The 25,417-nt window shown below is 46.5% G+C and overlaps 2 protein-coding genes across 2 annotated transcripts in view; both read right to left on the bottom strand.

Annotated features, from left to right (window-relative positions):
- Window positions 1-204: 204 nt before the first annotated feature.
- LOC109896392 (uncharacterized) lies at window positions 205-6,631 on the bottom strand. Its single transcript, XM_031831876.1, has 2 exons — window positions 344-6,631; window positions 205-298 (listed from the first exon to the last, which is right to left on the bottom strand). Exon 1 carries the CDS (start codon window positions 1,611-1,613, stop codon window positions 639-641), a length of 975 nt encoding a protein of 324 aa, XP_031687736.1. The 5' UTR covers window positions 1,614-6,631; the 3' UTR covers window positions 205-298; window positions 344-638.
- A 556-nt stretch (window positions 6,632-7,187) lies between these two features.
- Window positions 7,188-25,417, bottom strand: part of LOC109896313 (cGMP-inhibited 3',5'-cyclic phosphodiesterase A-like) — a 95,895-nt gene continuing 77,665 nt past the window's right edge. The window contains exons 14-26 of the mRNA XM_031832736.1: window positions 24,629-24,786; window positions 22,998-23,125; window positions 22,477-22,711; window positions 20,246-20,319; window positions 19,926-20,110; window positions 19,552-19,692; window positions 16,956-17,067; window positions 16,540-16,647; window positions 15,598-15,809; window positions 15,152-15,355; window positions 14,728-14,889; window positions 10,610-10,877; window positions 7,188-10,139 (exon numbers count right to left, since the gene is read on the bottom strand). Of these exons, the coding sequence (XP_031688596.1) occupies window positions 9,814-10,139; window positions 10,610-10,877; window positions 14,728-14,889; window positions 15,152-15,355; window positions 15,598-15,809; window positions 16,540-16,647; window positions 16,956-17,067; window positions 19,552-19,692; window positions 19,926-20,110; window positions 20,246-20,319; window positions 22,477-22,711; window positions 22,998-23,125; window positions 24,629-24,786 (2,313 nt within the window). The 3' untranslated portion in view covers window positions 7,188-9,813. The remainder of the gene's footprint in view (window positions 10,140-10,609; window positions 10,878-14,727; window positions 14,890-15,151; window positions 15,356-15,597; window positions 15,810-16,539; window positions 16,648-16,955; window positions 17,068-19,551; window positions 19,693-19,925; window positions 20,111-20,245; window positions 20,320-22,476; window positions 22,712-22,997; window positions 23,126-24,628; window positions 24,787-25,417) is intronic.

Genomic DNA, 25,417 nt, shown 5'->3' with positions numbered 1-25,417 from the left:
AAGCTACGCTTTAAGACAAATCCTCAACTAATGAGTCAGGCATAAGCTCGTAACATAGCCAGCTTTTTTCTCTTTTAATCCCTCCATACTGACACGTCACTACTGTTTATATCTCAATAACATCTTATAACAGGGTGGGAAGAGAATGGGATCTTTCTAGTGTTAGGTTCTAGTTTTCAGAGTACAAACTCAACAGACACTATGCAAGCTTTAAACCAAGTTTATTCTGCCCAGAGTGTCAATACAGCTGCATTAGACAAAGACATGGTTTCACCCGTGGTAGTGTACACATACCCACCTTGGGCGGAGTCTCCTCACCCGTGGTAGTGTACACATACCCCACCTTGGGCGGAGTCTCCTCACCCGTGGTAGTGTACACATACCCCACCTTGGGCGGAGTCTCCTCACCCGTGGTAGTGTATACATACCCCACCTTGGGCAGAGTCTCCTCCTCACCCGTGGTAGTGTATACATACCCCACCTTGGGCAGAGTCTCCTCACCCGTGGTAGTGTATACATACCCCACCTTGGGCGGAGTCTCCTCACCCGTGGTAGTGTATACATACCCCACCTTGGGCGGAGTCTCCTCCTCACCCGTGGTAGTATACACATACCCCACCTTGGGCGGAGTCTCCTCCTCACCCGTGTGGTAGTATACACATACCCCACCTTGGGCGGAGTCTCCTCCTCACCCGTGGTAGTGTATACATACCCCACCTTGGGCGGAGTCTCCTCACCCGTGGTAGTGTATACATACCCCACCTTGGGCGGAGTCTCCTCCTCACCCGTGGTAGTATACACATACCCCACCTTGGGCGGAGTCTCCTCCTCACCCGTGTGGTAGTATACACATACCCCACCTTGGGCGGAGTCTCCTCCTCACCCGTGGTAGTGTATACATAACCCACCTTGGGCGGAGTCTCCTCCTCACCCGTGGTAGTATACACATACCCCACCTTGGGCGGAGTCTCCTCCTCACCTGTGGTAGTGTACACATACCCCACCTTGGGCGGAGTCTCCTCCTCACCCGTGGTAGTATACACATACCCCACCTTAGGCAGAGTCTCCTCCTCACCCGTGGTAGTGTACACATACCCCACCTTGGGCAGAGTCTCCTCCTCACCCTTGGTAGTGTACACATACCCCACCTTGGGCAGAGTCTCCTCCTCACCCGTGGTAGTGTACACATACCCCACCTTGGGCAGAGTCTCCTCCTCACCCGTGGTAGTGTACACATAACCCACCTTGGGCGGTGTCTCCTCCTCACCCGTGGTAGTGTACACATACCCCACCTTGGGCAGAGTCTCCTCCTCACCTGTGGTAGTGTATACATACCCCACCTTGGGCGGAGTATCCTCCTCACCCATGGTAGTGTACACATACCCCACCTTGGGCGGAGTCTCCTCCTCACCCGTGGTAGTGTACACATACCCCACCTTGGGCCGAGTCTCCTCCTCACCCGTGGTAGTGTATACATACCCCACCCTGGGCGGAGTCTCCTCCTCACCCGTGGTAGTGTACACATACCCCACCTTGGGCGGAGTCTCCTCCTCACCCGTGGTAGTGTACACATACCCCACCTTGGGAAGAGTCTCCTTCTCATCCCTACACATTGCATCCTTATTGCTAGGCAGGGAGCTAAGAGATATGGGACTTAAACGGTTCCTCCCTTTATCAATACTGCCACGTGTGACCGTTTTCCCTGCACTCAGCCCCTCCCAAACTTCATTATGGCACCCCTCATGTCTCTTTTAGAACTAATGATTCATAATAGTTAAAGCTCAAAAACCAAAACTATCACTAGTATGCTATGATGTTGCCAAAAATTAATTTATTTAACTAGGCAAGTCAGTTAAGAACAAATTCTTATTTACAATGATGGCCTACCGGGGAACAGTGGGTTAACTGCCTTGTTCAGAGGCGGAACGATTTAAAAAAACTTCTCAGCTCGGGGATTCGATCCAGCAATCTTTCAGTTACTGGCCCAACACTCTAACAACTAGGCCACCTGCCACCCCTAATCAACTATGACTGTTGGCTTACCGGGAAGGCATAAATCAAATCAAATATTGAATGTATCAGTAACCTTGAGGACGTACCTGAGAAGTTGAAAGGCATTTACATACTTCATGTTGACATAGTTATATGAAATAGATAATGATGAAGAAAATAAATGTAAGTCGAGGCAAAGAGACCACACATACAATTACCACAGCATTTAACGCATGTTATTCAGTATTCACATTACAACATCCACATTGTTCAGCTAGTGACAATTTCTAATAATCTCAATATACTGTATATTTACTTTGTAATACATTATACCAAGAGGCACTTTCAGTAATTCTGGCCAAAAAGGAGCTACAGTATCGTGTCTAAATTACAAAAACAGTACAAATAAATAAAGTTTATCTAAAAGACGTTTGTTGTCGTTTTAATTTGTTATATCTGTACAGCATATATTTTGTACAAAGTGGAACAATAAACCAGTAATAAAACGAAATACTTCACAAATACTGGTGAATCACACGTCTGTTTTCCCCGTCCTATAGGTATTGCTACATGTGTTAAGTGCAAGATACAAGAGAGAAGAAACAGTAATAATTATTCCGTTTGTGAAGTGCCGCTAAAGATAAACACAGAAAACAAGTCTCATATGTCTCGTTTAAGAAGGTGTAAAGCTCGTTTGGTTCTCGTTGTGGCTCATATGTGAGCCGATGACGATTGTGGTAAATCAGACATATGCCCACAAAGAGAGAGACATTTTGTTCATTCCCAATGGCACCTTATTCGCTATACTGTATAGTGCACTACTTTTGACCAAAGCCATACGGGCCCTGGTCAATAGGGAGCCGTTTAGGACGTAGACAGAATCTGGTAATAGCCTGAAAAAAAAACAGCACACGGGACAGAGTTAAAACATGAAGCAAAGGCAAAGTCTGAGGAAGGATGTTGGGCTTCAAACCGTGCCTGCTGTTGTTTAAACCACGGGGGCTCAATGCTTTCAGTGCCCTATTGTCCATGTTTGGTGCCTATTGTACAGTTGCCGCTGCCCACTGATAGGGTGGAATCATGGTAATAGTAGTACTCTGAAAGAAATGTCAACACGAGCATGTGACCACTATCACGTCCTTGTCAATTACTAAATGCCAAGATGTTATTCTTAATCCAAGGTTCTGTTCTGAATAGGATGTATTATGACACACTTTGGAATTAAATGCAAGTGAGCTTCCACTAGACAATTGCACATGACTTTGTAATTGCACGAGGCAGTCTACAGTTGGTGTGTGTGTGCGCATGTGTGTGTATGTGTGTATGAGCCCCCCCCCCCCCCCCCCCCCAGCTCAGACAGATGGAATCGGAGCAAAAAGAGCTAACCTCTCATCTGATAGGTGGTTACATGAATAGCCGTGTTCTCACACACATATAACCGCGACACATACTGTAAAATCTCCATCACACACCAGTTACATAGCTGACTTTTGCAAATGAGGAATAAACACAGCCCTTCGATTATACCGCAAAACAAAAAATCCCCACATAACTAACCTTTACAGAAATGTGAAATCTGATCAAAACAACACAATGGAAACATAAGTTTAAAATATAAATCCTGGGTGTGTTTTGAACAACATGTATGTAGAAATAGAGGGATAAAAAAAGAAGAGAGAGATGAAGAAGGAAGAGATGCTCTGGAGGACAAACATTTGGAGGGTTTCTGTCTTTAGGCGCTCAGAGGACTGTCAGACCGTGCTGTCTAGCTGGCAAACACACACACATAGGGTGCCATTTGGAGGGGTTTTGTCTTTAGGCGCTCAGAGGACTGTCAGACCGTGCTGTCTATCTGGCAAACACACACACATAGGGTGCCATTTGGAGGGTTTTTGTCTTTAGGCGCTCAGAGGACTGTCAGACCGTGCTGTCTATCTGGCAAACACACACACATAGGGTGCCATTTGGAGGGTTTTTGTCTTTAGGCGCTCAGAGGACTGTCAGACCGTGCTGTCTAGCTGGCAAACACACACACATAGAGTGCCATTTGGAGGGTTTTTGTCTTTAGGCGCTCAGAGGACTGACAGACCGTGCTGTCTAGCTGGCAAACACACACACATAGGGTGCCATTTGGAGGGTTTTTGTCTTTAGGCGCTCAGAGGACTGTCAGACCGTGCTGTCTAGCTGGCAAACACACACACATAGGGTGCCATTTGGAGGGTTTTTGTCTTTAGGCGCTCAGAGGACTGTCAGACCGTGCTGTCTAGCTGGCAAACACACACACACAGGGTGCCATTTGGAGGGTTTTTGTCTTTAGGCGCTCAGAGGACTGTCAGACCGTGCAGTCTAGCTGGCAAACACACACACATAGGGTGCCATTTGGAGGGTTTCTGTCTTTAGGCGCTCAGAGGACTGTCAGACAGTGCTGTCTAGCTGGCAAACACACACACATAGGGTGCCATTTGGAGGGTTTTTGTCTTTAGGCGCTCAGAGGACTGTCAGACCGTGCTGTCTAGCTGGCAAACACACACACATAGGGTGCCATTTGGAGGGTTTTTGTCTTTAGGCGCTCAGAGGACTGTCAGACCGTGCTGTCTAGCTGGCAAACACACACACATAGGGTGCCATTTGGAGGGTTTTTGTCTTTGGGCGCTCAGAGGACTGTCATACCGTGCTGTCTAGCTGGCAAACACACACACATAGGGTGCCATTTGGAGGGTTTTTGTCTTTAGGAGCTCAGAGGACTGTCAGACCGTGCTGTCTAGCTGGCAAACACACACACATAGGGTGCCATTTGGAGGGTTTTTGTCTTTAGGCGCTCAGAGGACTGACAGACCGTGCTGTCTAGCTGGCAAACACACACACATAGGGTGCCATTTGGAGGGTTTTTGTCTTTAGGCGCTCAGAGGACTGTCAGACCGTGCTGTCTAGCTGGCAAACACACACACATAGGGTGCCATTTGGAGGGTTTTTGTCTTTAGGCGCTCAGAGGACTGTCAGACCGTGCTGTCTAGCTGGCAAACACACACACATAAGGTGCCATTTGGAGGGTTTTTGTCTTTAGGCGCTCAGAGGACTGTCAGACCGTGCTGTCTAGCTGGCAAACACACACACACAGGGTGCCATTTGGAGGGTTTTTGTCTCTAGGCGCTCAGAGGACTGTCAGACCGTGCTGTCTAGCTGGCAAACACACACACATAGGGTGCCATTCGGAGGGTTTTTGTCTTTAGGCGCTCAGAGGACTGTCAGACCGTGCTGTCTAGCTGGCAAACACACACACATAGGGTGCCATTTGGAGGGTTTTTGTCTTTAGGCGCTCAGAGGACTGTCAGACCGTGCTGTCTAGCTGGCAAACACACACACATAGGGTGCCATTTGGAGGGTTTTTGTCTTTAGGCGCTCAGAGGACTGTCAGACCGTGCTGTCTAGCTGGCAAACACACACACATAGGGTGCCATTTGGAGGGTTTTTGTCTTTAGGCGCTCAGAGGACTGTCAGACCGTGCTGTCTAGCTGGCAAACACACACACATAGGGTGCCATTTGAGACACAGCGAGTGTCACTTAAAGACAAACCAATTATCCGCTATGACACACAGCCCTCTCTCATCTCTCTCTCTCTCTCCTGCTGCTGTCCCTCCCTCCCCTCTCCCGCTGCCTCTCTACACTGTATCCGTGTGTCAGGCACGCACAGTGCTGTTGCCAAGGGTCATATCAATCCTGTGTTTACCGAAACAGAGGGAAGCTAGCATGCAACAATAGATGAGAAGGAGGGAGGTGGAGGGCAACGTGTAAAGGATGAATCATCGTTCCAAGACCCAGCATCTGAAAGGCCCCAACCCTATTTCCCAACACGTGGACTCCTTTTGTCCACAGTTCAATTAAGGAACAGTGTAGAATTCCCGACTCTTATCTCTCTCCATGTCCCATCCACCTCTGGTCTGCATGGAAACCAAACAGTGGAGGAACGGATGTTTCTAGAAATCCATGTTGAGATACATACCACTCCAAAAGCTATCTGAAATCACAGTTGGTGATGTAACTCATTGGCTAGGTGTTGTCAGACTTGAATAGGTACAGTGGAAGTGTGGTCACATCGAGGAATTAGCTATGGACTAGTCATACATATTAGGAAGAGCAATATATTGCTGTCCTCCCATAGTAGATTATTAACTTTGGCCACCAAATCACATTCACAATACCCCCCCAAATGCTCCCGCAGAACACGCACGCAGGCACACACACAGGTCATCATAGGCTGTGAATATTGCTTTTGCATTCACTCCATTGGGTCTGTTACTGTTCAGTTCCCCCTAGGTCACGCTGAAATCGTGAAAGGCCTTATTCAGATGAGGCAGTGACTCAGCAGATGTATAGGTCAGGGGTCGACTAGCAATGTCTGATTCTTCTTCTCTGTATCGGGCCAATATGGGCCAATAACTATTTGAATGATTCCCTCAACCACCTGCCCCCTAGCCCATCACAAGATGTTATGTCAGCTACAACACTAAATGCCACTGTTAAATAATGACCCATAACAGATCACACAACAAAGAGGTTGGTGTTTGAGAGAGAGAGAGAGAGAGAGAGAGAGAGAGAGAAAGGGAGAGGAGAGAGAGCGAGGGAGAGAAGAGAGAGCGAGAGAGAGTGAGAGAGAGCGAGCGAGCTAGAGAGAGAGCTAGAGAGAGCGAGAGCGAGAGCAAGAGAGAGAGAGAGAGAGAGAGAGAGAGAAGAGAGAGAGAGCGAGAGAGAGAGAGAAGAGAGAGAGAGAGAGGGAGAGAGAGAGAGGGAGAGAGAGCGAGAGCGAGAGCAAGAGAGAGAGAGAGAGAGAGAGAGAGGGAGAGAGGTCACGGAGTGCAACTCAAATGCTCCAGATACAGATTAAGTGTCAGTATTGCTTTAAACATTGTCACCCCACAAATACTTTTTCCTGATAATATTACTGGCTACAACAATCTGTTAAGGGTAGAATCTTCAAGGAGAACCAGACAGACAGAAAGACGGAGGGACAGACATTTTAATTGGCTCCTCATTCAAAGTGACGTTTTCACAGAGACCATCAGTGAACAGAAAAGAGACATCTGACCAACCTCAGAACCCCCCCCCCCCAAACGCTTCTCTTCCGCCCCTCTTCATCTCCCTTTCTCTCTCATCCCCTTCCTTCTCTTATACCATTCTCTCTTATCCACTTCTCTCTCTCATATCCTCTTCACTTCCCTCTCTCCTCTCCTGTTTCCTCTACCTTTCCCTCTCATCCTTCTGTCACCACCAATTTGTCTCTCTCTCTCTCTAGACATCAAATGGGGCTATGGACAGCCACGGGGAGCCCAGCACTGGTCCATGTGCTGACTGCAGCATGCTGCCTGGCTCAGGCTGGCTGGCTAGTCCACCAGCACTGTGTCCCAAATCGCACCCTTTTCCCTATATACTGCACTACTTTGACCAGGGTGCCTTTCCGGACACACACCTGCTTAGGCCTGATCTGCCTGGTCATGTCATGGGAGCTGCCCTGGGCTAGGAGCGGAATGGATAGGGAGAGATGGGATAGCTGCAGGTAGATGTATCATGTGATAGCTACAATGGGGTAGCTACAGTTCAACCATGTTAGACCTATGGCTGAAATGTTGAAACTATCAGGAAGTTAATAAATACATAACTTCTTTGTGGGAGTCAGCAAACACACACTAAGCAGACATCTGTCTTTCATGGTATGGATATTTTTACTGCATTCTCTTTCTTCACACTTTTGCTTGCTTTGCATTCAGCCCCATGCGTGATTCACCATGTTCTATAGAGCAGCACAGTCTGAGTGTATGTGGAGTATATCTGTAACCGTGTTCTCTTGGTTGAACCTCTGGGCTCCTCCACATCTCCTTCAAGGCTTTCCAAGGGCCACTCAGCAATTAGCTTTCTTTGATCACTTGACTAGCTGAAAGATATTGGAGCGCAGGGCCTGTTATCATTTCAGCCTGATGGAGAAATAGATGATTTCCCAAGAGTTCAAAAATGCCTGGTTACGACTGTAAGCTTGGTTCTCTGAAGGAACTGAGTGAGACTGCTCACTCGATGGGGAATCGCTGAAGATACTGAAAGAGAATCTGTGTACTTTCGACATTGGCTCTCTCGACTGAACTTCCTGTCAGGGTATTAGGTGGTAGATCCCATTGTGAGAGAGCACAGAAACACAGGCTAGAGGTCAGTGTACCATCAAAAGAGTTTTACGAGAGAGTTCTACAAAATAGTTTATCAATGAAGACGGCTGTAGAGAACCTTTGAAAAAGGCTAATCTCTTTTTCAGTGTCATGGTCAGATTGACATCCACAGATGAATCCAAATATGAATGCTTCTTCTCCACCAAGGTGGTACATGACCTCACCTACTGGGTCAAGGCTATGAAGAGAGAAAAGAATCTGCACTTATAAAACATCTTACATTGGAATACGTAACGGAGGCTTCCGCTAACTCTATAAGAAAAGGGTGTGATTCAGATTCAAAGTGATTCCCTTTGTAGTGTGCAGACAATCAAAATACAAGGTACGTAAAATAAGAGAGGCAACAAAATAAAAAGTCCCCACGCCATGTTTAAAAAAACACAAACGCCACTGAGAGTGAATATCTTACGGCCAGTGTGAAAAAAGAAGACAAAAAAGAAAGTAAAACTCCAAACCAATAACACAAAGGAAAGAACAATCACTTGTGTTGGTTGAAGCAATAATGACAAAGGGCACAAGGACACTGTGATGAGAGGTCTGCGTCGGGTCCCATTGGGCAGACGTCAATTCAATACCAATTTCACTGTGGTTCAACGTCATTTCATTGAAACGAAGTGGAAACACCATTGATTCAACCAGTCTGTGCCCAGTGGGGTGTGTCAGTGTTCCTGGGTCCTGTGGAACTGCGTAGGAGCGAGAGGGGGGGGGGGGGGGGGGGAGCCTGAATGACCGACACAAAAGTGGAGAGAGTGAAAGAAAGAAAGACAGACAGAAAGAAAGAGAGAAAACATGGTCAAATTGGGAACAAGGAGAGAGATGAAGAATGTGAAGAAACACTGTATTGTGGATTTTTTTTCCATGACTGAGTATAAAGCTTTTTTTCAGAGCTACAGGGTTCTATGTTAGACTTCCCATTCCCTCTTCCTGGGGTAGCTAGCAAATCTTCTGATGGATTTGTGTGTGTGTGTGTGTGTGTATGTTTGCCTCCATGCGTGTGTGTGAGCACACTCTGTATCAACACTGGCCCTCCTCTCCCTAGTCCTCAGTCCTCTCCTGAGAACCAACACAGAGCGGACACAGCTTTTTCCCGCACTTTCATCTCATTGTCCTCAGGAGCTAGTGTTTGTACTGTCTATTCAGTACAGTCCACGTTGTACACCCTGGTTCTGTGAGGGCGGTCAGGTGGATGCGGACCACTTGTATGGCCGGCTGCGTCTTGAGGCTGGCAGTGGGGTCAGTGTTCTGTGGGCCTGTATTGCGTTGCGGGCACCTGGTCAGGGAGAGGGATTCTGAAATGGAAACCTGATCCAATATAGTAGTAAAACAATAAATCCCACCTCATCCTCAGCTTCCGCTCCCTCCCTCCACCTTGTTTTCTTTAGGCACATGTTACTCCAAACTTCTACAGTGTTGTGTCTAAGTGATTTGCTGGCAACCAAATATCAGGGTCTGCGTCTCAAACAACACCCCAATCCCTGTATAGTGCACTATTTTTGGCCAGCTAGTGCACCACATGAGGAATAAGGTATAATTTCTGACATGAGTCAGAAAGTCTATTTGGGAGAGGGTATGAGTTTGGATAAACTGATCTTAGGGTCAACTATAATCCTCTCACTCCAACTCCTCCTCCCTTTTCTCTGCAGTCTCCGATTGCTCGACCACTTCCTCTTCCTCTTCAAGCCCCGTCTCTTCTCCTTCTGTCTCCTCTACCTGGCCATCTATTGGCTCCTCCTTACTGGCTGGCTCATCCTCCTCCTCGTGGATGGCTGTGATTGGCTCGGCGGGGTTGCTGAGGCAGTTAGGCGCCTCTCTGTCCGGTGTGTCCCGGGTTTCTGAGGCGATGACTCTTGTCCACATTTCGTGGTTGTCCAGAAGGTGCTGAGTGATGGGACAGAACACTCTCCTCCTGCTCTTCTTAAGCTTCACCACGTGCTTCTCTGTAGGGGGGGAAAAAAATCCCTCAGAACAAAACCTACTACATCTCTATCCCCTTATACTGTACACGCAAACAACAACAACCTCTGGACAGGGGTTACAAAGCAGGGTCTGATAACCTGGGAAGACCAAATACACTTAAGGCAGACCAGGTAGCCTTGTGTATTTGAGGCTTCTGTATCTACTGCTAATTATAAACCGGGTCGTTTGGGTCCTGGATGCTTATTGGCTGACTTGGTTTACTTGTTTACTGTTCTATTAATGTTGGTAATAGCATTAAGGCACCGCAGTGTTTGTGTAATATGGGCAATATACCTTATTGCTTAAATCCACCACATGCATTATTGATGGGCACTATATCAACAACTCAATACCTGGGCCATTTCAAGCTGAGCTTTGATTTCAACAGGTTTCTGTTAATGGAGTTCTTTCAACTCAAAGAAGTTCAACATGAACGTCAACATGCTCTTACGGGAACTCTCAGAGCTAGTCGACGTATCCTCCTCTGCTGTATCCTCCTCTTCCTCCTCTGTCTCTCGTTCCCCCACCTCCTCTCCCTCCGTCCTCCGTGCGTCGGCGGGGTCGACCCAGTTCCCAGGCATGAGGGCGGCAGAGTCGTAGGAGGAACAGAGCGGCCCCACGATGTGCGTGATGAAGGACTCCTGGAGCTTGGCAAGCTGAGGCGCAGAGCGGTCCATGAAGGGGCTGATGGGAAGGCCCAGACTCGACTCCTCATCGCCCTGAGGAGTGGTGCATTATGGGTAAACATGGCAGAATGTTAGATATAAGCATCTGAAAACCCACCTCTTCACATAGTATTTTGATCCATCCCACAGCACCCCCCTTTCAACCCCCCCCCCCCAAAATATAACCTTGATTTTATTAAACACTTGCACTTGTCTTTTCATACTAGCATGGACTTTTCTGATAGCTACTTTACTGGGACTAAATGTACTTACAATGACTGTGATATCTGGTTGTCTCACCTAGCTATCTTCAGATGAATGCAGTGCACTAAGTCGCTCTGGGTAAGCACTTCTGCTGAATGACTAATGTAAATATAATATGAATGACCTCTTTCCGTCACCCTTTGGCACTGAGGAAAGTGAGTCAATCAATCAATCAATCAATCAATCAATCAACCAACCAATGACATGAGTGAAATTAGAGTCAAATGCAGGGAGTCACAGCTAAGATCCTAATACACAGAGAGAGAAAATGACCTTCAGAAATGATGTAAAAACTGCATTCTAACTGATGGTAGAAAACACATCAACATTTGTAACTCTCTCATTTTGTTCACCAGCCCGTCTCAGTCTCTAAACTGGTAAACCAACAGCGCGCAGAGCCTGTGGGATTAGCAACTGAATAATCAAAGCTTCAAACTGGGTCAAGAACATATACAGCAAAAGGCACACGTCTATCTAGCTCGAGGAAGCCTTCATCTATAGGTCCAGTATTGGCTGACTGACAAGATCACGTCTATCTAGCTCGAGGAAGCCTACATCTATAGGTCCAGTATTGGCTGACTGACAAGATCACGTCTATCTAGCTCGAGGAAGCCTACATCTATAGGTCCAGTATTGGCTGACTGACAAGATCACGTCTATCTAGCTCGAGGAAGCCTACATCTATAGGTCCAGTATTGGCTGACTGACAAGATCACGTCTATCTAGCTCGAGGAAGCCTACATCTATAGGTCCAGTATTGGCTGACTGACAAGATCACGTCTATCTAGCTCGAGGAAGCCTACATCTATAGGTCCAGTATTGGCTGACTGACAAGATCACGTCTATCTAGCTCGAGGAAGCCTTCATCTATAGGTCCAGTATTGGCTGACTGACAAGATCACGTATATATAGCAAAGTAATACATAGCCGGATACATATATATGTGTCTGTTGACGTCAGGGGCTTTATACACTCGAAGTGGACCGCAGCAGGCAAGGTCTCTTGTTGCCATAGTAACCAGCGGAGCTTTCGTCAGTCAGTGCAGTGGACTGAAATGAGTGTCTGAAGTGAAGAGGGGGAGAGAGAGAGGGAAAAAGCGAAAGATGCGCTACTCTAGAGGGGCGTATTGAACCATTAAAACGTCTTCTAAAGACAGGTGTCAAGGAGAAGGTAAAGTTACAACTCAACCACTGATACAGGGTCAGATCTTTAAGATGTTTTCACTGTGTTAATGGTCAGTGTCAGGATTGTGGGTATGCTCCTACTGACCATAGTGTGTGTGTGTGTGTGTGTGTGTGTGTGTGTGTGTGTGTGTGTGTGTGTGTGTGTGTGTGTGTGTGTGTGTGTGTGTGTGTGTGTGTGTGTGTGTGTGTGTGTGTGTTATACCTGTGCATGCCTTGACGTATAGTGCAGTCAGTGCAGTTGAGTGCTCTGTGATCTGATGTGTTGCTGCATCTCCGTCTATGTGAATGAGGGCTGTCACTGATGACACAAGTAGGTCAGCAAAACTGCAGAACAACAACACTTCCTCTCTCTCTCTCCCTATCTTTTCCTCTCTCTCTCTTCCCAGTCTTTCCCCCTCTCCCTTTCACTTCCCTGTCTTTGTGTCTTTCACCTCCCTCCCCTTTATCTCTCTCTCTCTCTCTCTCTCCCTCCCTCCCTCTCCAAGGACAGAAGCAGATCTGACATTTGAACGAGGGTTTGGGTTTTATCATTGAGTGAGCTCAGGCTTTGAAGAGACAGACAGACTGCGCTGTCAATCACAGTAGCACTGATGAGAACCTACACCCTTTTGGTGCTCCGATCACTGTAGAGTGACATATTGTGCATTTTGTTTGTCAACACATCAACAACCTAATTGTCTCTCCATCAATGCCAGGGTTCCCATTTTGAATAGATGATGCATTATGCAGTACATTGCCTACATACAAGGACGGTATGTGTTACATCAACGTTAATGATGAAGACACAGAAGAACAAAAGTAGTTCAACATTTCACATTATTCCTCACAGTCAATGAATAAAACCTCTCATTGAGTTCCCCCAACCAGTCCACGTCTTACATGGTCAACTAATCATCAAGCCACTCATTAGTTAAAAGTGTTAGTTTTGAAATACGTCAAATAAGTGGACTGACTTGGGGTACCCAAGGATAGATTTGGGAAACACGGGCATAGAATATTCCAGAACTGGTAGACCCAGTATGGCCACGACTCCACATCAGAGAACTTTGATTTGAATGGGAGTATCCATTGGTTCTATCTATTCTGATGGGAATCGTATTAACGCCCATTGTTTACGTTGCCCATGCATCGTCAATGGGCCACGTGGTGCATTCTGGGCAATTCTGGGACAAGAAGAGCACTCCTTCAAGGAGTGAATGGGAGTCAATTGGGCGCTAGTTCAAAAACCCAACATAAGCATGAATTACGTGAACAATAAGTACAACATTACAAATCTTTCCGAGATGTGAGATAATTTACTTTGTCCCTGCAATATCGTATAGCTTTGGAATCGTGACATTTCGTACTTTTGAGGAAAATAGGCAGGTTTGTCGACTCATACCCCGACCAAGAAGGGATTGCATGATGATTAGCTTAGCAACCACGCGACACAGCATGACACGTGAACGCGACATCTTAGAGTCGCTCTTCCTGATCAGCGGTGTGGTTGCTAGGCACTCGTCCATCTCTGACCAATGAGCAGCATTGGGGCGGCAGGGTAGCCTAGTGGTTAGAGCGTTGGACTAGTAACCGGAAGGTTGCAAGTTCAAACCCCCGAGCTGACAAGGTACAAATCTGCCGTTCTGCCCCTGAACAGGCAGTTAACCCACTGTTCCTAGGCCGTCATTGAAAATAAGAATTTGTTCTTAACTGACTTGCCTAGTTAAATAAAGGTAAAATAAAAAAATGAATTGCTACTGGAGAGTGGGCTGTTTCCAGGCACCTGTACCTCTTCACACTGAGCAGTACTGTGATGGACTCATGAAGTGGCCTGCCTTCTATTTTATTCCCAAGTGGAACACATTTCAATGTCATTTGATGGAGAAATATAATTGACCCTCTACAACCTCTCAAGTCTGTCATAGCTATTTATGCAGAAGGTAGTGTAATGACAATTTTATGATCAGGCAGTTTCATGGGGGGGGGGGGGGGGTGCACATGGGTGCACAAGAAAGACAGCATCAACAAGGCAGCTGTATACATGTCGTCCCCCACAAATTATGCAGCGCCCCCCTTGGACCAATCATTGTAATTATGCAAATGTCGGATCTGCATGGCAAGATGCATCATTCACCCAATTTCCCCTCTGGGGATCAATGACGTTTATTTAATTCAATTCAGATCACCCTAGCGGTGGCTAATGCTAGCTAGCATGAGGACGAAAAGTGCAGTTTTCCGGGAAAACTAGCAGTATCTCAGGCTTCTCGATGGAGCAGTGTTGTGAGAGGTCAAATGTGGAGTACAGTGGCATATCCCATTCCTGCATTTGAGGTATGTTTTCTGATGCACATCTCGCGCCGGCTCCATGGTGTCTTAATGTAACCATGATTGCATTCTGACCCCAGTGCAGCTCAGTGTAAACAAGCGGAACGGTAGGGTCGGTATCTTCTGGCAAAACTTAGACCTAATAGATGTACCTGTTCATAGAACTCATTGACGATGCCCTCGGTCCACTGTAGATGCAAGTCCTTGTGTTTCAGTGGGCCGTTGATGTCCGCCAGTTTGATGCACATCTGACACACCAGCAACCGGTCATTCTCATTGGACCAGTCGATGCCCGAGCAGCCATCATCACCCACCTGGAGAGAAGCAAGGGTTAAATTAATCTCAAATGTCTTTCCTTGTGTCCTCACATCCTCTATCCCTACCTCCTTTCAACCTATCAGAGAGAAGCCAGGAGAGCGTAAGAGCAAACAAACCTCAGATCTTCTCCTACAGGCTTGCTACTGACATACTGTAAGTTGTCCATCGCCAGAGAAAATGACACAGCGCCTCAGTCCAATCAGCTGTAGATGCGAGAAATGTATAGATTAGAAGCTCATGACCATCGGTTCTGTTTACCTTGGCGTTGAACTCTGCCAGGAAGTCAAAGTGTTTCTTGAGGTCGGTGGCGAGGATGGCCTCGATGACCAGGAAGCGGAAGCGTTTGAACTCCACATGCTCCAGGTTGCCCAGGAAGTTGTACTCTGGCCGGGACATGAACAGGTTCCAGGCCGACGCAGCGTGGTGGTTCTCTAACACCGAGCGGTCGTTATATAGAACAGCCTACAGGGGGAGACAGAGAGCAACGCGTCACTCATTAGTTATCATTGGTGCATCTCAGTGGTCCCTTTGTCTTCCTCCATTTATCTCTTCAGTGATCTGAGAAGAACACAAGATAAGAAAGTATTATTGGTGGACATCTACCGGGGATGTTGCTTTCACCTTTCCAGTTCCTTTAGTTAGATCCATCCATCCATCCATCCTCTCCCTCTTCTTCCTCCCTCCTTCCCTCTCTCCCTTCCTACCTGAGGAGCGCTAGTCGCCACGAGGAAGGCGTTGGTCCGTCCAGGGTGGTCGTAGTCGTGCATGGCTGCAGCCACATACAGAGCCATGAGCTCCAGGGATGGGATGAGGCCAGACAGACATCCATAACCCTCCTCCATCACCGCAGACATCTTAGAGACCAGGAACCCTGTATGGCCTATATGGCTGGGGGTGAGGAGCCCACTGTCAGAGTCTGGGGGGACACACACACACACACAGGGATAGAAGGGTCAGAGAGATAAATGAGGGGGTGAGGGGTGACGGTCATTGTCGTAAACAAATCAGAAACCTTAGCACAAAACACTTGGGTCAATGGGTGTTGTGTCTGCGCGTTAGCGTGCTAATGTGTGGGCAAATGTGTATATGGGATGACATGAGCATCAGAAAACAACAAGAATGACAGACAGCCAGCCACCCTGCCCCTCAGCCATCAGAGTAGGCCATCTGCCAGACCAGTCAGACAGATTTTGTGAAGAACAAACAGATCAAGATCAGCGTGTTGACATTGGCGTCTGTTGTGTTCCTCTGGAAGAGATAGGCTTCTATGGAAACAGCTCTACATAGAGAGCGAGAGGTAAAAGAACTGTTGATGACTATGAACTAACGGTCATCTGATCTCACTGGAAACATTGTTCTGGGAACTTCCACAGCCTCCGGTCTGCAAACTGTAAGGCCATTTCACATAAGCTACTGATGTGGTTGGTGTGTATGAATTAATATACAGCAGCTAATTGAGCCCCAGAAGGATGCCATCAGCAACAAGCATACAACAGTAGGCTTATAGACATAGGATATTAGCCTCCGTCAGAACACAAAGGAACGGAGAGTGGAGGAAAGGAGTGTGCCCGCATGCGTGTGTGTGGTTGTGTGTGTCCGTGCATGTGTGTATGCTTGTATTTGCATATGCGCGTGTGTGTCCTCACCAGAGTCGGAGCTGTGGTCTGTGAGGAGGTTGGGCAAGCCTGGCACGGCCTGGGTGGTGAGGTACCACACGGCATGGAGCACGTCAGTGGCATGGATCCTGTTGTGGTCTGCATGGGGAGGGAGAGGAGATGCCAACTGTAGTACTAACTTAGTCCACTGGATGATAATGATGCCTCACAAACCATACAGAGACAGGTGGAGGTAGAGGGAACAGAACTAGTGCTGTGATTGCATTGAGAAAGCCAACCACTCCCTCTTGTGGATAGAATAGGCAGTGCTACCACCACAGCTGCACAAGAGTTTGGATTACGGTAGCTTCAATCAAATGTTTTTGATATTCTCGAGTACTTGATGTAACTGTGTGTGTATTTTCAAAGCATATTCACATCGAGGATTGATGGTAACGTTTGCTCACATGGGATGTCCCTGTATCCGTTCTCCAGAGCATGGAAATAGTTCATGAACTCCTTGACAGGAATCTTGAACGTCTCAAACAGTCCCGTGTCCTCAAACAGGCGGTAGGAAACCTGGAACACACATAGAGCAGCCTTATCCCATCCACCTAGTTGGCCTCTTCACCTGAAGCTGTGATCCTGCTCATGGGTCTTTCCCCGAAATGAGTCCCCTTTGTGTCCCTTTGATATTTTAAGTAGAAATCGTGCACCGATATTGAATTAAAAGCCCGTTATATTAAATGAAGTGCACTTTAATATAGACCAAGTGAAACATTCAATACATCTGATTGGTTTATATGATTAACGACTTTCAGAAAAATTCTGCATTTTGACATGTCCCTCTGTGTATAACCGTGTGAGAACTTTGGGTCGACAAGGGAGGGGTGGGTGGAGAAAGTTATATCAGGCCATATAGGTCCACTAATACATGACTCGTAAAGGCCCAGTGCACAACCCCAGCACCCCTACTCCCTGCGGCTATGCCTCTGTGCACAGTCTGTGACTTCTAGCAAGATTTGAACTCACTTAATCCCAAAATGTTCACCATCATTGTAAAACCGTAGTTACTTTGGCGCGTCGATAAAGTCATTTCTCAAGCGTATTATTTATTTCATGTGATTAAAGGTCAGCCCTGCCAAGTGAACCCGAATTCTCGTTGTAATGTGGTGAAACTATTTCTTTTAAATATTCGTTTCAAAAGAAAAATGTAACATTTAATAATCAAATCATAGTGTAAAAACAGTGAGCTGGTCCTACTCTTTCTGGCCATTTCTGGTGTTTTGTGGTAGGAAACTGGGTAACACATCAACTCTGTTACCCACAGATAGACAGACAGGCTAGACGTGTTTAAAAATAACTTTCCAGTGACATACTCACTTTTAAGTGTATAATCTGTTCCCTCATAACCAATTCATGTTGTCGACTCATCCTATACTCGTATTTGTGGCCAAAGCATAAATTGGAGAAGAAAAACACATCGTCAACCCTGTTACGGTCAACCCTGTTACGGTCAACCCTGTTACAGTCAACCCTGTTACTTTATTTGGCACTTAATAGGCACTGTTATTATCTATGCATAGTCACTTAAATAACTCTACCTACATGTACATATTACCTCAATTACTTTGACACCGGTGCCCCCGCACATTGGCTCTATCCGGTACCCCCTGTATATAGCCACATTATTGTTATTTACTGCTGCTCTTGAATTATTTACCTCTTATCTCTTACTTTTCTTTTAGGTATTTTATTAAAACTGCATTGTTGGTTAAGGGCTTGTAAGTAAGCCTTTCACTGTAAGGTCTACACCTGCTGTATTCGGCGCATGTGACAAATAAAATTTGATTTGATATTATAGTCATTTTTTATGAACTTCTTGAGATGAGAACATGTTTTTTTATTAAGTTGAACATGTGCTATTCATGACAGAATGTTACAATTAGGTGAAATAGAAAGTTGTTTTTCACCAAGATACACTTCCGAAATGGAACTCATTTCGTGGAACGACCCTACTGCCGTCTTGGTGTACAGTACACTGCAAATCCAATTACTTGTAACTCCTGTTTCAACCAGTAGATGGCAGTGTAATCCCACCCATATCTCACAGTGCTTTATTCACAGGCATCCCTCGATGGCCAAATCGGTGAGTGGATTCCTCTGTCTATCAAAGACCCTAAATTTTGGAATAGCTGTTCCTGTCAGGTAAGAGGGGCAGACACCATTGAGGCTTTTACATCACGTTTAAAACCCCACCTTTCTAGCTTGGCCTTTAATCAGTGACTGTTTAAACATCATATGTGTTTTATGCTCTTTTTATTCATACTCTTTACTGCTTCCTGTTTGCTTGAACTATTTTTCATTGCATTGTCGTAATGTATTTTCTTAATTGTGTTGCGATTTTAAATGCATTTTAAATACACTTTGGTTTAAAGTCTGAGCCATTCTCTCTTGATTCACGATAGACTGTTTTCACCACAGTATTCTGACTTGTTTACCTATCCTTACCTGGATGGGTCTGGGTTTTTCTCAATTGGCACTACAGTAGCTAACCTTACCTGGCTGAGGATGAAGCCTAATCTCCACGCGGTTAAAAACTATCCTCACCTCGCTAAGTCTCACCTGTTCTCACCTGACTAAGGCTGTATCTATCCTTACCTGGCTGAGGATGCAGTCAGACTGTCAGTGTGTCTTCTCCGCCAGGTTGAAGATGTGCTGTTCTCACCTGTACTCACTGGTTCTCACCTGGCTGAGGCCTGTTCTCACCTGACTGAGGCCTGTTCTCACCTGCCTGAGGCCTGTTCTCACCTGCCTGAGGCCTGTTCTCACCTGCCTGAGGCCTGTTCTCACCTGGCTGAGGCCTGTTCTCACCTGGCTGAGGCCTGTTCTCACCTGACTGAGGCCTGTTCTCACCTGCCTGAGGCCTGTTCTCACCTGCCTGAGGCCTGTTCTCACCTGCCTGAGGCCTGTTCTCACCTGGCTGAGGCCTGTTCTCACCTGGCTGAGGCCTGTTCTCACCTGCCTGAGGCCTGTTCTCACCTGCCTGAGGCCTGTTCTCACCTGGCTGAGGATGCATCCTGAGCGGCCATGTGTTTTCTCCACCAGATTGAAGATGGGGAAGTTCCAGCTGTTGAGTTGAGTCATCAGAGGATCCAACTCTGACATCACCAGAGGCTCTGGGTCCAGGATAGGCTGTGTGTCCTAGAGGTCAGGGGTCAGGATCAAGGGTAATTTCAAGTAGCTATGGGTAATAGTATGTTACAAGTAGGGTAGTGCACTTCATAGGGAAATAGCATGTTATTTGGTATTTGCTCTTCGAATCAAATAAATCATTTCATAATGTGTTGATTTATTGATATTGCAGCCATGAAATGTTTAGCATATTTGTAGACGCATTTTCATTCCACTCAATGCATTTCTATAGAGGAACCTACCTCTAGAGGTGGCATTAGGGGTTGCAGGACGATGCCCTCAGGCTGGTACGACCTGCATCCGTCCTGGGTGTCCGAGGGCTTCTTGGCCCCCTCCACGTCCTCCTCGTTCTGTGCAAAGTCACTGCTGTCACTGTGGTTGGTCTCGTAGGTGCTCTCACAGTCTGACGACGCCACTGCCGGGTCATCTTATAGGACAGAACAGATCAGGGGTCAGGGGTTAAGTCAGGTGGTTGACACGCTCACGACGTGGCAAATAGAAATGTAACACTAAGAGAGAAGTCATATATGGAGAAGTAGATAAGTGTCCTTTTACTACTTACCAGGGTGAGGTATTCTGTCCCCTTTGTCCATAGATCCCTCCCCATGGCTCAGCCTGCTGTACGGTCTACCACAGCTGAGAGAGAGACAAAGGACAGATAAACAAAAGATATTCAAAACATGTAAACAACTACGATATGAAAAAAGGCTCTACATTTATATCTAATGGGAGAGGAGAAAAGAGAACAAGAGGATAAGCGAAGAGTTAACCACATCAGTAGCGTTAGAGGAAACAAGGCCAGATAAAAGGCCAACGAGTCCAGGTCAGTGATCACTTCTCACATCATCAGACCAGCTGTTCTAGCTGAACCAGGATCAGCGACATTCTTCCTCTCAACACAGCCAGAGCCAAGGGTGTATATTTGTATTTATTAAGGATCCCCATTTGCTACTGCCAAGGCAGCAGTAGTCCAGGTGTGACAAAACTAGGGCCTGTAGAACCTGCCTTGTTGATAGTATTGTTAAGAAGGCAGAGCGCTTTATTATGGACAGACTTCTCCCCATTTTAGCTACTGTTGCATTAACATGTTTTGTCAATTACAGTTTACATTCCAGGGTTACTCCAAGCAGTTTAGTCACCTACATTTGCTCAATTTCCACATTTTTCATTACAAGATTTAGTTCAAGTTTAGGGTTTAGTGAATGATTTAACCCAAATACAATGCTTTTAATTTTTGAAATATTTAGAATTTATTTCTTGCCACCATTCTGAAACTGACTGCAGCTCTTTGTTAAGTGTTGCAGTAATTTTACTCCCCGTAGTAGCTGATGTGTATAGTGTTAAGTCATATGCATACATAGACTTTGCCCAAAGCCAGTGGCATGACATTAGTAAAGATTGAAAAAGGTAAGGGGCCCAGACAGCTGCCCTGGGGAATTCCTGATTCAACCTGGATTATGTTGGAGAGGCTGTCATTAAAGAACACCCTCTGTCTTCTGTTAGACATCTATAACGTCAAAAGCCACTCTGAGGTCTAACAAAACAGCTCCCACAATCTTTTTTTCGTCAAGTTCTCTCAGCCGATCATATCCACTCGTACAAACCATAACAAAACGTTTCACAATGGAAATGAGAGTTTCTATCGGACAGGTTCAGGTACAGTAGGTCCCTCCCTGTTTGTTTCCGTTTGGTTCCTAGTGAATACACCGCAGTACTCCCTTCCCATGTCAACAACACAGCCCTGGCCTCCATTACTTACTTTATCGTTTCCTTAATGTCCACCATCTCAACACTTATAACCCTCCCACATCCAGCCATTCATTATTGTCTTTATGTATTTCTTCTGTGGTGGACTTTTCTTCCTTAGATCACTCATCTTAATAACTGAACATCTTGTCGTCGCCATAAAGACAACCTATACTCCTTATCCACGTCCTCTTGTCTTAGAACATTGCAGCGGGACCTTCTCTGTGACTCTCTGGCGTGAGTCCATATGCCTCAGAGAAAGTCTCTTTCTATCTATTTCTCTCTCCTTTGACTGTCTCATCTCTGGTGTGAGTCCATGTGCCTCGCTCCCCTCTCTCTCTTTCTTTGACTCTCTGACCCTCTCTTTCTTTGACTCTCTCACCCTCTCTTTCTTTGACCCTCTCCCCTCCCTCTCTCTCTTTGACTCTCTCCCCCTCCCTCGCTCTCTCTCTTTGACTCTCTCTCTTTCTTTGACTGTCTCATCTCTCTCTCTGGCGTGAGTCCATGTGCCTCATAGGAAGTCTCTTCCTCTCTCTCTTTGACCCTCTCCCCTCTCTCTCTCCCCTTGACCCTCTCTTTCTTTGACACTCACCCCTCCCTCCCTCTCGCTCTCTTTGACTCTCTCCCCTTCCCTCGCTCTGACTCTCTCCCCCTCCCTCGCTCTCTCTCTTTGACTGTCTCACTCATCTATCTCTGGCGTGAGTCCATGTGCCTCAGAGGATCTCTCTCTCTCTCTCTGGTTACTCATCTCTCACCCTTTGTAAGACACATGCACACGGAACAGAAACACACACAGGACGATGAAGCAGCATGAAGCCGTTAAACAACGTCTCTTCTCCGATTCAGCGAGGCTGAGCTTAAAGCTACATGCACGACTTCCTCAGTCTCTGCTTCAGTGTCTTCTAGACAGCGCTGCCAATGATCAGTGAAGTAACGGGCAAGAATGCGACATTCAAGCTTTTCTCTGTGTGTATGTTCTGTACCTCTTTGTGACAGCAGAAAGGGCAGTATCTGTTTTGTGTATATCTGTAAGTACGTGTATGCTACCTGATGCAGAGAGATGGTGGCCCCCAGTGCGGTGTGGTGGAGCTAGGTGCACTGATGCTGTGTGTTAATGCTCTGTGTGGGGCCTGGGGGTCCACAGGCCTCTCTCCCTGGCTGTCCACAGGGTCCGGTAGGTCCACAGAGCAGGACTTGGTGGTGGGGCTGGAGACAGGGGTCCCCTGGACCGGAGGGGAGTGGCAGGGAGAGGCCAGAGGAGATATATTGGAGGGGGGGTAACCTGGAGAGAGAACAGGGTTATTAGGAGGGAAGTCGCGTTCAACTAAATGTAACAAATCAGATCACGATTTAAAAAAAGACAAAATAGAAATTGCACATACTGCCCACACACATGCACCGACACAGGCACACACTGAATGGACAGAGAATGGGTTGACCTGTCTCTTGCATCTCTACATGGCCCCATAACATTAGAATCATTCTAAATGACCTGTTCTCTTCTGATGCACTAAAAATATCACTCTCTGTTTGTCACGCAAAGTGTCTACACACACACACTCACACACCTGGTCTGGTCATGCGTCTGTTGTAGAGGTGGTTGGAGGTGGCTGAAGCGGAGTAGGAGGCAGACATGGAGCGACTCTTCGAGATGGTGAGCATTACAGAGCTGTTCCACGACTCACTGTTCACCATGCTGGAAAACACACGGGATATCAAAACCTCAGTAAGTCACAATACTCTAACACACAGGATGCCACAACCACAGTCTGTCTGCACTGTCTGTTGAATGCTGTTATGGTGAACCGTGTTGCTTTTCGCAATTAAACAGAGCATCTATTCAACTTCCATTGTCCCTGAAGAGTGGCAGATCAGACACTACCATAACACCATCACCTCCACAATATGAACCCTCCACTCTTAGAAAGAAAAGTTGCTATCTAGAACATAAAGGGGTTCTTCCACTGTCCCCATAGGAGAACCCTTTGAATAACCCTTTTGTGTTCCATGTAGAACCATTTCCACAGAGGGTTCTACATTGAACCCAAACGGGTTCTACCTGGAACCAAGAAGGGTTCTCCTATGGGGACAGCCGAAGAACCCTTTAGGAACCCTTTTTCCTGAGATTGTACTGGGTGGTGACCCCAGCAGTATTTTAATCCTGCTCTGACATACAGGATAAAAATCTCCCTGGGACATTTATTCTAGAATGTTTTGTCTCCAGGAAGCCGCCAAAGAGCCAGACTGAAGTCTGCAGATACCGATCTGACTTCAGGATTAACTGTTACACTCTGAGCTTCAACCAATATCTCAAAAAGAGGAACAATTTAGATGATAAATAATAGCAGCAAAAGGGATGTTGTTTTGGCCCGAACAACACAGATTGGTCCCCGGAGAGTACAGCCAGTTCTGAGCCTGACACAGAGTGAAAATGGAATGAATCACAAAACTGGTGTGCATTATCATGTGTATGTCTCAAACAATCCTATCATCTCCGGTTAGGTGGTTATTCTGCATATTTCTTACCCATATCCAAACCTTTAGGATCTACAAAGTGCTATGAGGTAGGGGTTAGAAGGTATAGGGTAGGAAGTAGAGGACTAGGGTCAGTTTAGGATTGGGCAACAGACTGCTGGATGCTAAAACGCAGTCTCTGTACAGATGAAGGCCAGCTGCCTTGGAGGAGCACTCCACAGGACTGGAGCCACAAACAGTCTCCTTCAAAGACAGGCATACACATAGAACATCCTACGTTCTCCAGTTCAAACTCCCACATGACCCATCCATCATTCACCACTTAAGAAAATATATCAGTGTTGCACGTGCATTATAGGTCTAATATTTCACTATTGTGACGGGCCATAAAGGAGGAGGGTTTACAGCTGGGGAGGGCCTTGTGCTGGCTCAGGATGACCCCTACGGGAAGTTACTCGAGCAGCAGGAAGCAAGTCGGACGTCTGGATGTGGAAAGAAATAAAGACGAGCAGAGAGAGAGAGAGAGAGAGAGAGATAGAGGGAGTCTATCGAGCAGGAGAGGGGCTGCTACCTGCATGGCGGTTGACTAAGAGTGAGATAGGGAGAAAAAGAGGGAAAGACGAAGGAATATGAGAGAGAGAGGGAGAGAGATGGCGAGAGGGAGATGGAGAGAAGGAGAGAGAGAGATGGAGAGAAAAGGGTAGTAGAGGATAGTGCATGATACCTGCATGGTGGACTGTCGTGGAGGGGTTTGATGCTGGCAGAGCGGTCTCTGCGTACAGGTCCTGGTTCTATGGTGGGAAGACCTGTAGCTGAGGTGGTGGTGGTCCATGTAGAGGAGATCCTTCTCAGCAGGCCTGGAGGCAGGCTCCGTCGCAGACGCTACACACACACAACGTTGTGGGTTCGGTCCAGCTCTCTGAAACAGCTAATCAAATCAAATGGTATTGGTCACATACACACATTTAGCAGATGTATTTTGCTACACCCGCAATAAACATCTACTTGTAAACATTTGATTCTCTACTCTGCACCGACAACATCCTGGACGGGAGACCAGAGGTCAACCACTACCAGTACAGACATTATGAAAGGAGAAGAACATTGAGGTAGGCAGATGATGGTTTCTGGTTGATAAGGGAAAGTGACAGATGAAAGACCTGGAGGAATGTCCTCAGAATCATTTGGTCGGAAAAGTGTTACTTTTTAACCACAGTAAAATGTGGCAAAACAAATCTGTGCCAGGTCAAATCTTCCAATGACTGCATGATTCATTATTATCAGTTCAAATAACATAACACATGCTTGAGAGATTAGTTTGAATTCATTTATTTTGTGATGATACAAAGCATACTGTATAGTATAGTATTAACTTAATCTTAATGAAACTAGTTTTATCCATATTTTGGTAGATATGTTTTAAAGTAGTGGATAAAAGCACCATTGTTCATTGACTAAAGAGAGAGAGAACAGAACCAGAGAAAAGCCTTGCTGACAGGAACATTAATATTTC

This window comes from Oncorhynchus kisutch, linkage group LG9 (assembly GCF_002021735.2).
Source record: "Oncorhynchus kisutch isolate 150728-3 linkage group LG9, Okis_V2, whole genome shotgun sequence".
Classification (NCBI taxonomy): domain Eukaryota; kingdom Metazoa; phylum Chordata; class Actinopteri; order Salmoniformes; family Salmonidae; genus Oncorhynchus; species Oncorhynchus kisutch.
The sequence above is the reverse complement of the archived record's forward strand: the minus strand, read 5'-3'. Positions and strand labels throughout refer to the sequence as shown.